This window comes from Rhipicephalus microplus, chromosome X, assembly GCF_043290135.1.
Source record: "Rhipicephalus microplus isolate Deutch F79 chromosome X, USDA_Rmic, whole genome shotgun sequence".
Lineage (NCBI taxonomy): Eukaryota > Metazoa > Arthropoda > Arachnida > Ixodida > Ixodidae > Rhipicephalus > Rhipicephalus microplus.
Window position 1 is genome coordinate 275456351 of NC_134710.1, and position 14836 is coordinate 275471186.

Consider the following 14836-nt stretch of genomic DNA (forward strand, 5'->3'; position numbering starts at 1 on the left):
AGCAGGAGGCGAAATCGCACTCTGCTTGCGGGAAGCACGTCGTGCATTTCACGGACCAAAACAAGGAGTTTTCTTTTGTGGAGAGTGAAGTTCTTAAATAAAGGCTCCATTGTTCTGCACTGACTTGAAAGCCAGTAGAGGTTTGACAGCGAGTTTTTAATTACCCTCATGCAAAATTTTCGCTGTTATAACTCCCTTGACTTTTTTTCCCCCGCATAATAAACCCTCCCCCCTGATTGGCCTCAACTTTTCTGGTATAAAGGTGGGTTCAATACGCGAGTAAATACGGTAAGCAGTAGAACGTGAAAAAAAGATAATTTTACTAGCACAACAAATAAAAAATTATGAGAAAATTGGCCTTAAAAAGAATGCCAATCTGCAGCTTTCCTTCGGCACATTATTGCCACTGGCATCAGAACAGATCAAAGCTCAAGAAAGCCATAAAGCTGCATTTCTTCAACGAAAAATAAAACAAACTTATTTCATAGTTCGGTTTTTCTAGCTTTGAGCTGTACCATCCTGAAGCTCCATTCTCTAAACCTCCCTCCCCCCTGTGCCATTTGAAAACAAATGAAGATATCACCATTCAATTTTCTGCACTTAGATCCGGAGACAAAAGTGAATGCAGTAAAGCTTCCCATATTTGCTTGCTTGTCATACAAATTTTTATAATTGGCTTTTTGTAAAAGCTGTTAGTACGACAAGATGTGCTAGACATTTGAAATAATTTTGTGTGGTTATTTGAATGGAAAAAAATAAACCAATAGCTTAACAGCATAGAATGGGCCCTTATGAATATCCTTGCGAAAAAATCTTGAACATTTGTCTACTTCATTATTTTGGGATGATAATGAGAGTCTATCAAGTGTTGTAACTTAGAAACCAAAAGATGTAGCTCAAAACCGATTTCAGTTATGCTATGAGCATAACAGATCACATCTGCAAGCAAATTTCATCACTTTATCTCCACAAATTAAAAAGCTTTCATTGGAACTTCCCTCCTTCAAAGGAGCAGAACGCTCACTGCCTTAACCCTATCAGGGTCAATAATGTACAATTCAATTACGACATCAAATTTTTTAGTACAGTGAACTTGATAGTACACTGAAATTTGATAAGCGAAACTCGCTTAAACCAAAATGCTTCATTAACAGAACTAAACGGGCTCATATAGCTGGATTGCTATGTGTTACGCAGTAAAATTCATCGGTTAATCAAAACAGTTCTTATTGGTCACCTACGGTAAACTCTTAACACAGCATAGACTCGTTCAAGTCAATCCAGTAGCCACTCTCGTTTGTGGTGGCTGTGGGAGCCGAGTCGGCGAATCAGTTGTGTGTTAGGCCTACTCGTGCGGCTAAGTGCGGCGGATCATGGTGTTATTTCAGCCCAATGGAAAGGAAGCGGCTGCACCATGCATTCTCGCTTGAAAAAAAGCTGAAAATTCTTCAGGAGCTCGATCGAAGTGGCCTGCCCAAGACGGATGTGGCAAAAAAATACAACACTCCGAAATCGACGCTGTCGCGGATCTGCAAGGGCAGAGAAAAGATTGAAGGCGCTGTAAAGAACAGGACCTCTAACATCTAAATGGATGCGGACGACCCCGTATGAACAACTAGAAAAAGTTATTTTTCTGTGGTTCAAGCGTGCACGGAGTTCCAATTTACCCATAAGCTGACCAATTCTCAAGCAGAAAGCTCGAGAGATCGCCATGCAAACGGGTGTTAGAACTTCGTCCTAGGCGACGAATGATTCGGCCGCTTCAAAACGCGCCATGGCTTAGTCTTCAAAGCCATCTCAGGTGAGAGTGCTGCAGTCGAAGGCGACATTTGAACTGGCTGGCAAAAGGGGCGGCTTAAGAAAATTTTGAAGAGCTTTGAGCCACGAGACGTCTTCAACGTCGAAGAGATTTTTTTTTATATATATATATATAAGGCGCTTCCATCAAAGACTCTCACCTTCAAAGGCGAAGCCTGTGGTGGAGGAAAGCGCAGTAAAGATTGCACCACTGTGCTGGTGGGTGCAAACAAGGCAGGAGACGAGAAATTGAAGCTGTTGGTAATATAAAAAACAAGGCACCCACGTTGTTTCAAAGGCGTTTGACACCTTCCCGTTGCATACCATGCGAACGGAATAGCGTGGATGACCATGGCCATTTTTGAAAACTGGTGAAGGGAGGAAGACTCAAGATTTACGAGGCAAGGCAGAAAGGTTGTCTTCATGGAGGATAATTGCCCAGCCCACAGTCAGGTTGAAAGACTACAAGCCATCACTCTGGAGTTCTTGCCAGCCAATGCAAGGGCAGTGATCCAGCTGATGGATCAAGGGGTTATTCAGAACGTTAAAGTTCATTACCACAGACAATTGCTCCATCGATTGCTGCTTTGTGCAGATAGCGGGAAATGCTACAGCATAGATTTATTGGCAGCCATCCACATTTTGGCCTGTGCCTGGGAGCAAGTGAAGGCAACAACAATATACAAATGCTTTCACTATGCTGGTTTTCAAGCGCAAGAAAGCATTACCTGATGAAGAAGAAAGCCCTGCTGATGCCGACACTGAGACAGTATTCTGTCAGGTCGTGCCCTCTGCCCCTTTCACGCTGCAGGACCACGAATAAATTGATGAAAATGTTCCTACCTGTCGTATGGAGACTGTCCAGAAAATGATTGCCGAAGTGCAAGATGAGAATAAACCTTCCAGCGATGAATGTGGTGAGAATATTGCCAAAGTAGCGGTGCCACCAGACCGATCAGCTAAAGAGGCTGTTGAACTTTTGCAGCGCTATTTCGAGCATAAGGCTTGTCCAGAATTTCTGACTTGTATGACGGACATGGGTGCGTACCTTGTGAAAAAGGAACTCAAGCTTGCCAAACAAACTACCCTTCACTTCTTTTTTTCTCCTACACATCCTCATGAGTACAGTGAGGTTTGCGCAATTTGAATAAAGGTTTTGATCACTAAACAAGTGTACTTTGCTCAAATGAAACTTCTGATAAATGGAACAGTTTTATGGATCCTCTTCAAGTTCAGTTTAAGGGGAGACACAGGTATGGGAGGCCAAAAATTTTCCGAAAAACAGATTTTTTGAAGTATTTTTTTTTTCATAATCATTAAGGTCTAAGGAAGCTGTTCATAAATATTATAGCCCTGTAATGCATATTTGTCGAGTTATTGGGTCGCAAAGTCAGTTTGATGACCATTTTCGCTTCCGAAACCACCTCAAAAACGGTCGTATTCAACGCCGCAGCGCGCAAGAACCGCACGAAGTAGCGCGGCCATTGTGGTCTCATTTTAAAGCCGCATTTTTCTATTATCTGTTCCTAGCAGAAGAACGTTTTTCGTCTAACAACAACGCAGCTATCGCGCATAAAAAAAACTGAATACTCGCACATCATTGGTGCGTTTTTGTCACGTGAGGCAGTTCCCGGTTTCCCATTGGACGTGAAGGGATTTGTCTGCTAGACAGCGGCGTGCAAGCCACCATTTTGCGTAGAGGCCTAACAACGGCTGTGCATTCGGTGCAAAAGCAGGCGGTCATCGGAAGTTCCGGAGTGCTCATGCGTTAGGAAAAAGGCCGAAAACAGCGTCCGAGACCCCGCACCTTATCACCAGCGAGACCTTCTGCCGCCGAGAACTCGGAAGAAGCAGGCTGTGCCAGCGCTATCACACCGCCGTGGCACCCGCAATCGCGGACGCGATAGCCGCGTCCCAAGATCACACGAGAGCTGTGCGCGTCGACACTCCCCCGGTTTCCGACGCTGAAAAAGTGGCCATCGAGTGTCGTGCGAGCGATGTTCTGCAAGATCTCTCATCGAAGTCTGCCACAAAATGCAAGCGGTCTTTTTTTCGAGACTCAGATGGAGCCGCAACGCCTGGTACGCCGTTCACCGTCGTTAGCTTAGAGTTGGTCAACGAACTTCTTCAGTGTATGAAGTGCGGTGTGGGTGGTGGGCCTGGCAGAATCTCCAAGGAAGACCGCGAATATGGCATAACCGCGAAACTTGTTCTCACATGTGACGAGTGCGGTAAACTGAGGACCATATGGAGCTCGCCGAGAGCAGGAGGGGGAAGCAGCACACGACCCCTTCGAAATTAACGTGCTCGCCGTTTGCGCGACAATAAGCACTGGAAACGGGCAAACTGCGCTCAACGATATTTTTTTTCCGCCCTAAATATTTCACGGAGAGGCCTGCACACCAAGACATACCAGGATTATGTGAAATTGAAAATGAACCCTGCTGCACAGAAGGCTGCCGCGCGCGTTATTGACGACTGCGCGAGCAGTGTGAAAACAGTGTATTCCGAACTCATTTATAGAAGTCCTGGAAATATCGCCATTTCCTTTGATGGGACTTGGCTGACCAGGGGCCACTCATCCCATCATTTTGTAGGGACCGTGACTGAACTATTCACGGGTTATGTGCTCGACTTCGTCGTCCTATCGAACTTTTGTTTAAGCTGCCAGCTAGGGCCGAAGGAGGACAACCCAAGGTATGCCGAGTGGCTAGCTGGTCATACTTGCCAAAAGAATACCTCCAGTAATCCAGGACAAATGGAGGTGGAAGCAGCACAAATTTTATTTGGCCGCTCATTGGAGAGACATGGGCTCCGCTACACAACCATGTTGTGTGATGGAGACAGCCGGGCCGCCTTCAACAGTCTGCAGGAGGCAAGCAGGCTTCGTGCCAATAGAAAACGAGGACTGTGTCAACCATGTGCATAAGCGCATGGGCACAGCACTTCGAAACCTCCTGCAAAAACAAAGAGCCGAAGGAAAGCCAAGCCTTGGCGGCAAGGGCAAACTGACAGGCGAGCTGGTCACAAAGCTCACGTCATATTATGGATGGGCTTTACAAAAAATCAAGGAAGCATTGAGGCCATGAATAATGCTGTCTGGGCAACCTTTTATCACGTAGCATCTACTGATGCAAGCCCTCAGCACTCTCACTGCTCAACTGGTGAAGACTCATGGTGCAAGTACAACAAGGCTGTTGCCAAGCAGCAGACTCCTCCGAATCATCGCTACAACCTGCCGGAGTATGTGGTTGATGCCTTGCGGCCTATTTACACGCGCCTCTCTGACAAGAAATTGCTGGAGCGTTGTCAGCGAGGCAAAACACAGAACCCAAACGAGAGCCTGCACTCCGTCATCTGGTCGCTCATGTCCAAAAACAAACATGCGTCGCTTTTCAGCGTTGAAGCTGCTGTGGCCGATCTGTCGCAAGGTTCAACGCTGCAAAGGGAGAGCAGATGCCGCCATATTGAAGGAGCTGCACCTGCAGCAGAGTGTTGTGGCCGCTGAAAGATGCTCAGAAAAGGACAGTCGCCGACTAGTGGCATCGGAGAAGAAGCATGAGCATGCTGTAAACTTCAAGCATGCCATGAAAAGAAAGCGCACCAAGGAGAATGATGATGACTACATTCCTGGTGGCTTCTAACATGGTTAATACACCGATTCACACCTTTCCTTGTTAAATATAAGTGCTCAGCATGTTCCTAATCTTCTTTTCTCGTTTTCTCAAAACAAATTTTTCATCACACCCCAAGCCATTGCCCACAGTATCTTTTGATGTAGCAGTCAGATTTTGATAATTCTTGCAGCATTTGAAAGCTTATACATTGATTAGTGCAAGAAAACAATAAAATGCAATATTTTTATTTACAATAGTGATTTAATTAGCAACGAACTTAAGCAACAGTTTCAGATTTCTAATGAGTATACTTGTTAAGGCCATAACTCTGGTACCAATGAAGCTAAAAATAAAATTATGGTTTTGTTGCACTCCCTGGCCTTCACGGAATGCTGTCATATCAAATTTGTAGCAATATTTTATGAGGAAGATGTCAAAAGGCAGGGCAGAATGCAAGTTTATGTAACAGTCAATATTTAAAATCTAAAAGCGATAGCAAAAAACTAATTGCATATTTGTTTTCAGCCGTGAAAAATACATAATGTATCAAAATTTCAGCTGGAAATACTGAAAATTGAAAAAAAACTTTTTCAGACCAGTGTCTCCCCTTAAGAGAAGTCGGCTGTACAACTGGTATGCACAATCACTTGAGACAACCATGTCATATTGTGATGAATCTGGTCTCCAAAGGTAATCCTGGCTCTGATGTACATGTAAGAGTCGAAACCATGCTGACACAACCTGAACTGAAGACTGTGGAAGTGAAATTATGTGTATTACTTAGCCTTAAAGTGTCTCATTTCAACATTTCAATTCACGAGTACTTTACATTCTCCGCAAACACTTTCGATATGTTCAATGACGTTGAACACATGAGAGATGCCGTAGTAGAGGGCTCCGGAAATTTCGACCATCTGGGGTACCTTAACGTGCACCCAAATCATATGTGTTGTGCTGCCACATTCAGGGAATACACAACATTTTTTTCTCTTGAGCCAATGTCTCTCCTTGTACTATTTTCCTTCTTCCTTTTTGCTCTAACTACATCAATGCCTCGGCTATTGCCTGTGCATCCGGTTATGCGCAGGTGCATGGCAGTTAATTTCGATTTTGTTCGAGTAGTACTGGTTTCTTTTAACTGGAAACCTGATGGCTCTTTGGTTTAGAATCATTCAAAGTGTGACCACTTTGCTACTGTCTTGTCAAATGCTGCTTGGAGTGAGAACATCCTCATTTTTGTGCAGGCGCTGATTTACAAAAATGTCACCGCTATGGTTGCTCTAAATCGGGGACGCGCAAAAACTGCTTCTGTTACGTTGGTAACAAGAGGAAGGATTACAATAGGATTCTCACTGACCTACTTTCTGGACAGGTGCTCTTCAGTGCGCTCACACATGCAGTTCGTATGCGCTATGGAAGTGTACAACCGGCAGTCTTAATGCAAATGAGTCTACATATTCTAAAATGTCATTTCAGGAAACTGAGGAAATGATCCTCTAATGTGTTTTCACAGACTTCTTAGAGTAAATGTCAGAGTGAAAGCTAAGAGGAGACATTTCAAAAACAATATTTTACTTAAACATAACAAAATACAGGGAAACCTTCATTTAATGTCTTTTAAGCTTGCAATGACTGGCATTTCTAATGAAGCAGTTTGGTCCAAAGAAAAGACCCGGGGAATGATGTATTAAAAACCTCAATCACAAGACAATTATATACAGACTCCACATCATGACTTTCTGATACTGCCAAAGGAAAAAAAGTCCTCTCTTAATACACTAATATAATGCCCACAAATTATTGGCAGATGCATAAGAAAAACTTGCACGTTACTAAATTGAAGATTAGAAAAAGAAAGAGCAAGACGTGTGCAGTATGCCTTCTTAGAATGAAAATTTTATTTTATCCTGGCAGTTCATTTTCTTTAGTGGTCCAGATTTCGTGGCTTTAAGATCAATTCTGGATGTGCCTCGATTGCATCTGTATTCCATGATGATTGATTGATATGTGGGGTTTAATGTCCCAAACCCATCATATGACTATGAGAGATGCCGTAGTGCAGGGCTCCGGAAATTTCGACCACCTGCCGTTCTTTAACATGCACCCAAATCTGAGGACAGGCCTACAGAATTTTGCAGCCGTCATAGCCGGGATTCAATCCCGCGACCTGCGAGTCAGCAGCTGAGTACCAGTAGCCAGTAGACCGCCGCGGCGGGGACATCTGTATTCCAGGGCAGCAACCTAGACAAGCTTGATCTATACAGAGTAGCCTCAGCTAGCCCATGAGTTTTTGCTATTTTTACTATTTGCTTGTGGATTTTGTGTCTCAAATAAGTCTTACTTTGTATTAAACCTGTGGTTTATTTGCTAATGTAAGTCTTTATTACTTCTCAAATCTTGTCGTGAGTGGCAGGCATTAAAATTTTGATTTGCGACCACTTCCGTTTTCTTATTCGCTCTGTACATTTTCGCAGAACATTTTCCCCGCGTAATTCTCACACCTCCCTACTTTTTATCTTTGCAAAGAAAAGTGTGAGTATTATGTGAATAAATACGGTAAAATGTGCTGTGTCCCGTGACTAACAGCCCCTTTTAACTCTTCAAACGTTTTTCTGCAGGCCAACAGAGCACTGCGGCGAAGGTTTAAGTGGCGTTCTGCACGAGTTAGAACAAGGCCAAAAAATTTTCGAACGGACACACTTCCCTCCTCCCCTTCCCCCCCTTTTTTCACACGATGGAGTCAGGTTTAGGGCACAACTTCTCGACTCGCTTTAAAGGAGTGTTTGACCAGATAAAGTAACAACTGCACACGCCTGATAGCTTGGTGGTGGCACCGGGTTTCTATCGCATGTGACGCTGCTATGGCAACTGCATGGTCACTGGCAATGGCGGTGTTCGCAACTCGTAGAGTTTGTTCGTGCACTGTCATAGCGTCATATGCTTCCAGATTTAGGTCCTAACACGCCATAGCTGGGTTTGCTGACTAGGAAAGTCATTTTCAACAAAGTGTTGCTGGCTACGGCAACGAACTTTTGTCTAGAAGCTGCGTCTTCCCGCAAACAGATATCCGCTGCGGTCGGCGGGCCCACGGGATCGCGCCATTGTTACTTCATCTGAGCGTTCATCTTTCCCGTGTTTCCTGGCATAAACATGGTTTAGGGTCTCAGGTTCGGTTTAAAGTTAGGTAACCAGGGATCCAGATGACGCCTGAATCCCTGCATTAAGGGGGGACGCGGCACTTCGGGACCGAAAATCAGCCAAAAAATCGAGTTTTCGCGGACCTTCTTTTCGCGTTCCCGACATCATTGCGCACCTATTTACAAAATTTCATAGCCGAATACCATCAACTTTTATCGTTATTCAACTTTAAAAAACCGAAAACGGGCGTCCTGCCCTTCAAATTGAGGGCTAATAGCGCAGGTTTCGGCTCTACGATACGCGGGAACTACGCGCTCGATCGGCGCCATTTTGGTCTTGTTTGAAAGAACGCGTTTTCAGCTGTTTTTTTTATTCAGTAAGCAACATTGAGCGTTTCCCCGGCTTGAAAAACGGGGCCTCAAAGACGAAGAGCCGCGCTCACTGCCATTGGCTAAACGCGCACGTGACTGAAATGGCGCTTTCCGGTTGGCTGGAAACTCGCGGCTTGCGCCTGCATACGCGACCTGACGCCATTTTGAAAGGGTTACCGTTGTGACGCCTCGAAATCGGCAGAGCACTCTGAAGCTTCTGATCGTATCGCCATGCCTGGAAACGCAAAAAAGTATCGGACCGTGCACGCATTTGGTCGCAGGAAAGCAAAGATCGTGGGAGAAAGTCTACGAAGTCATCAGAGCCCTTGGTTGACTCCGACCACGACCGGCTTTATAAATAGCGACCTGCGCACGCGCCCTTCTCCTACGGGGCTACGCGGTCCAAGAAAAGCCGCGATGTTGACGGCGCGTCTCACCAGGGGGCACTGGGATTAATCCTCAACTTCGTGTCGGCTGCTACAGCTACTACGACAGCGGAACGCACGAGATCGTGTAAACCCTGTGCCTTTGCAAACATCAGCTGTTTTGTTTTTTGTTCTGCCTACCATGACGTGAAACAAGGCAGTATATACCAACTTCCAACCAACCAACTTCGAGGAAACGTAGAAACGTCAGCACTCGTAACGGTGGCTTGTTGCACGGGCCTGCAACCTGGGCTAGCTTTTCCTGGCAGCCTAGACAACATTGTCAAAGAATGTTATGCAGTGCCATGCTGGTTCTGTCTAATGAGGTATATTTAGCAGGTCCGCGAGGTGCACTCCGAAGTGCAGGAAAACAAGTAGGCTAGGTCGGCTGTTACATTTTGTGCGCGTACGTACTTGTCACTTTATCCTTTCGAGAGTTCTTGCGCAACTTCACCTTCAATTGTGGCTTGTTTGATACGCAGGTCACACAGATTGGTGCAATGAGCTCGCTAACTTTTAAACTGTATTACGGTAGTTGTACCTGCATTGGCCGTCTCGTCAGATTTATCGCGTTTTATGCAGGTGACGGGAGCGCCAACAAATATTACACGCTTTTTTTTTTTTCTGGGTTTTACGCGCTGTGCTTGCATTTGGGCTTCGAGGCGCACCGTAAGGACTACGGAATTAGTTCAAGGAAACTTGAACGTGTGACGAAATGAGGACACACCCAACTCATCTAATCCATGCATTCAAGCTTAGAGCAACAATAGATCACAACTTGCCAAATGTTTTATTCGTTAAATGACACACTGAATCACGAGCACATTTAGAGACAGTCTGGCCTTCAGAATTAGACCTTCAGCACCTTTCGCAAGGTGGGTTTCGTTTTACGGTTTCGTAAACTGCTGTGCTCCCTCCAGCACAGCAGTTTAGAAAACAATTATATCACGGTGTCGCTTTGTTTTCTTGTGTTGTCTTTTTTCTATCTGTAACTGTTCACTTAATCTTATGTTTCAGTTCAAGCTGCGTAATGATTGTGCACATACATGGGTAGCGTTCCAGTGTAGCTAGGTGAGGCAGCGGGAGCTTCCGGATGTCCGTGCCAGTAGCAGCTTGCTTGACAGGCTCGACAGGCAAGGCTGGCACTTCACCCAATCAGATGTGACTTCATAAGATCCCTGCACTTACTCTACAACAGGCTGTATCTGCCCCCCTGACAAGCTTGAAAAAAACTTCGTGTTCGACTTGTGATTGTCTCCAACAAGACGAACCACTCGAAAGCCAGCATCTTCAACAGACTGCATCACATTAAGAGCAAGATGAATGTTCTTCAGCCACAGGTTCCGCACATCCGTGATCGGGAACTCGTGGAACGATATTCCTCGTGATGCGGCCGTGCGCCCGCTTGATTTGCAGAGCGGTACGCAGCAATAAACCATTGCGCAAGTTGCACCGTGTAACTACTTCGCCCAACTTCTTTCAACCATAGCTAATAGTTGAGGTAATACCAAGAGACGTGCATGCAAATGCACAAGCAAACGCGCCGATCACCCTCGCCCGGCAGCATACGCAGTCGCGAGGATGGGAGACGTGAGGATTAAAAGCAGCCCCACGGCTTGCAGCGGCGCTCGCGGAAACTATAAATAACACACCAAGCAAAAAAAAATCACGGACACGGCGCTGGTGGCGGATGCGCAGGTCGCTATTTATAAAGCCGGTCGTGACTCCGACGAACGATGTGTCGACGCTCCGCGGCCGTTCAGCGATGGTGCGACCGAGCGCGTTGCCTCCGACGACGATGACGGTGAAGCGAACTCCGGACGACTACGAATCGACGCCAAGGTGGTGACAAACACCGAAGTTGAAGAAAATCATGCCCGGGAGAAAGCGACGCTCGACCGGCTTTCATCGGCGCCAGCAACTGCACGGAAAATTGACTTTTTCACCGCGAGTTGTAGCGAGGCAACCGCGCAGGACTCGGACCACGCTGCTTCTTATCTGCTTATGCATCTAGATATCCTAAACGCGATAATGGGTGCCTTGTGTTGCAAAGCCTGCCACGGACCGGCTACGATCGTCAGAGGGGATCGGGACTACGGACTTGCCGTGAAAGTGCTAGTGCAGTGTGAAAGGTGCGGCGAGATCGCGAATGAATGGACTTCGCCCCGCGCGAACGGCACGAAAACGTGCAATCCGTTTGAAGTAAATCTTCTCGCTTCGAGGGCGATGGTGGCTACCGGCAACGGCCAAACGAAAATGAACGATATTTTCGCAACAATGGGCATCTCACACCGCGGTATGCACCACAAGACGTTTCAGCGGCATTTGAAGAACACGCTGGCACCCGCTGCAACGCGAGCGGCTGAGTCCGCTATGAGCGAATGTGCGGAAAAGGTTAGAACAATTTATGATGACTTGTGCTTCGGCCACCGGGGCAATATTGCCGTTAGCTACGACGGCACTGACATGAAATTTTTCATGTCATATTCAACATCCCACAACTTTGCTTCGAAATAGTCCAAAACAATGATTTATACTTTATTGCACACTGTGAACATACCGAATTGGTTCTATAGGTTGCACATCAATATCCAAGTTACAGTTAATTAGCTAATTAGGCCTTAATTGAAAAAGTCGCAGTTCATTATATCTTTAAAACTAATTGTCACAGCAAAAAAAGAATTAGATTTTTGAAATTAGCAGTAAAATCTACATAGGCTCTCCAAATTTGACTGAGGTAATCGCAAAAATAAAAGAGTTTTTGGAAGGTGTAGCATCCCCCCTTAATTGATGCCTCAAACTAAAGGTGGCCAACGTGGCCTCCATTTTTTGCTGAAATCAGCGCAACTGCAAAAATTTTGAGGCTGGTCGCGCATTTTGGTGAAGCGCGGCGCAATTTTGGCAAACTTCATAATTTTGGCGCAGCTTGGCGCAAAAATGGGAAATAGTATCAACTTGCCAAAATTAATGCAGCTGTTTCACCCCTGCAGTTAATACAATGTTTATTGGTCATAAATAGTATGTCGTGTGGAGTTGTGAATTTCAGCTTGACTTCATTATTAGCACTTCATGGTCCATGACAAGTAAAGGCAATGGTTGTTTTATCGGATCTAGCCTGATGTCGGCAAAGACGAGGTCTAAGCACGTCTTCTTGGTGGTTGATGGTTGTTTCCAGTCATAAAAAAATGCATCGTAGAGCGTACCTAGAAATCATTTACCGCACAAGCCAGTCGGCGTTGCCGTTGAGCCGCCGCTTCCAATGCCCTCAACTCGGAGCCGCTTTGGAGTTTTTCGACATTTTGCCTTCGGCAAGGGTAGCAGCCTGCTGTCAGCGTTGCTGTTGAGCCACCGCTTCCCGCACTCTCAACTCTGAGTCCACTAGACGTTCTTCTCATTTGCCGCCACTTCCCGAGCCCTTACCTCCGCAATAGCTTGTTGTCGGCGTTGCCGTTCATATCGGATACCTTGCACGTGCCAACATGCTTATTCTTCATCCTCATGGCATATAGTGGGTACCTTGCATGTGCTGCACATGTGCTAGCATGTTTATTCTTCATCGTCATGGCGTATAGTGGGTACAACGAACTACAGATGACCCCAAACCTGATGGTGCTTTGCCCCTAAAATAATGTATTGTACCTTCCTTGGTAAAGACCAGCGTTGTGCCCAGGGCTTATTCAGGTAGTCTGTACCAGTTTCTTGGGCGGAGGGGGCACTAAGCGTCACTGCATATATTCTTAGTTTCGATTATACAACGATTCTGTGTGGTCCCCTCAAAGTATAGTACAATCGGGGTTCCATTGTATTTTAAAACTCGGAAAATGAGAAGATTTAATTCTTGTTAGCTTTTTTTTTTCTTTTTACCCGTGCACAATAGTCGCAGTACCCTCTATGTGCACATCTTTTAATTTTTTTATTCCTTGTTATTGTTTCTTCAGATTTCAATTTCATGCATTTACATCTTTATCTCAACCTAGTTGGCAACCATTAGAGTAAATGAAAGTAAAAGAAAGCACACGTACTTCCACACTACGGGTACGCCGTGGCCGTAGCTGAGGTTGGCTCTCCACACGACTGCCTCTTCGTCTGGTTGTGGCCCCTACCGGCTGCGGCTGCTGAGCTGCAACTTGAGGCAGAGTTGCTGCCTGGGTTTCCTCCTGGCTGTTTACATCACAGGTAGCCTTTACTTGTTGCCCAAGAACAGGCACTGTATCATGTTCTGGAATCTCCATGCCGATGAGACGGACACCACGGCGAGACTTTTTAGGTGGCAGCACCATGCCTTTGTGTCCAGGAACGCTTCCGAGGTGGGTTGCCACTGTTTCTGCATTGAGAAATACACACATTGTAAGCAGAACCTGACTGTACCATGATGGAACATGTATTAGGGCCATAAATTTAGAACTTCGTCTTCCTACAGTCAGACCAAAAGTTTAAAAAATTTTGTTGTCAAAAAAAAAAAAAACTGCAAACGGGTTGGCAAAATGAAGAGAAACATGAGGCCTAATTCATTAGGGCACAAAAGAATGTCTGTGACGACAGAGAACGGTCAAGGTGAAAGAGGCTGCAAAAGTAAGGCATGCCTCACGGAAGAAACATACCGGTGGTTTCAGAAACACCTACAGTCGAAACCTTTTGTAAGAGACACTGATATAAGAGACAAATGGGTATAAGAGACACCAGTGTGCCTAAAGTAAAATACGGATTGGTAAGAAAACGCATACAACGTACCCTACTGGGAGACGCAGCTGAGCTGCCGACGAGAACGGACGCGTTTCTACAGCTCCGTGAATATCGGCTGATAGCATCGGCTCGCGCGACTATCGCCCCACCGGCGTTCCCGCATTGCCTGCGCCCTGGCTCAACGACGCCCAGCTGTCAGAACCCATCGGCTCAGGACAGAGTTACCGGACACCTTGGACGAGGCCGTGGGGTCGCCCCCAGGCTCTCTTCTACCGGACACCATCGACAACCTGGACTAACCACCCTTGGCGCAGTTCGCTTCAACAATGTGCGTGGGACGCTCGCAGGTTGCATTTGGTGGCGGCGACGCTCCCACATTCTTCACGTGAATCAGTATCGACGGCTGCAGCAGAGCTTATGTTGCAGCCATCACAACCACCCTTGGCTCCGAAACATAGCACAAAACGCGTAGCTGACTCACAAATTAATGCACATCATTTGTCTGCTTCAGCCACACCGGCAAGCAAGCAAGAATGCCCCTCTCCGGCAGCTGTTGCCTCGCCTGGCATAGAGTCTAAGTACAAGGTCGTCGTAAAACCATGTGAGTGCTTCGAGGAATCAAAATTGTCAAATCGCCTCCTTCAGTAAGCCTTCGATGCCTGCCTCAAAACCATTGCGTTTCAAGGTTTCTCTATTCACCATCCCTCCAACCACGTATCCGTATGGGTGCGTTCGCTAGCGGATGTTGACCGTTTCACCCAACTGCGAACTCTGCCAGTCACAGCTGATTATACCATGCCAGTGC

General features: G+C 46.1%; 1 protein-coding gene across 3 annotated transcripts in view; it reads right to left on the reverse strand.

Annotated features, from left to right (window-relative positions):
* LOC119161486 (uncharacterized) overlaps window positions 1–14836 on the reverse strand; it is a 195545-nt gene that overhangs the window by 18953 nt on the left and 161756 nt on the right. For all 3 annotated transcript variants that reach the window (XM_075879190.1, XM_075879191.1, XM_075879192.1), the window contains one exon: window positions 13371–13672. In XM_075879190.1, coding sequence (XP_075735305.1) covers window positions 13371–13672 — 302 coding nt within the window. The remainder of the gene's footprint in view (window positions 1–13370; window positions 13673–14836) is intronic.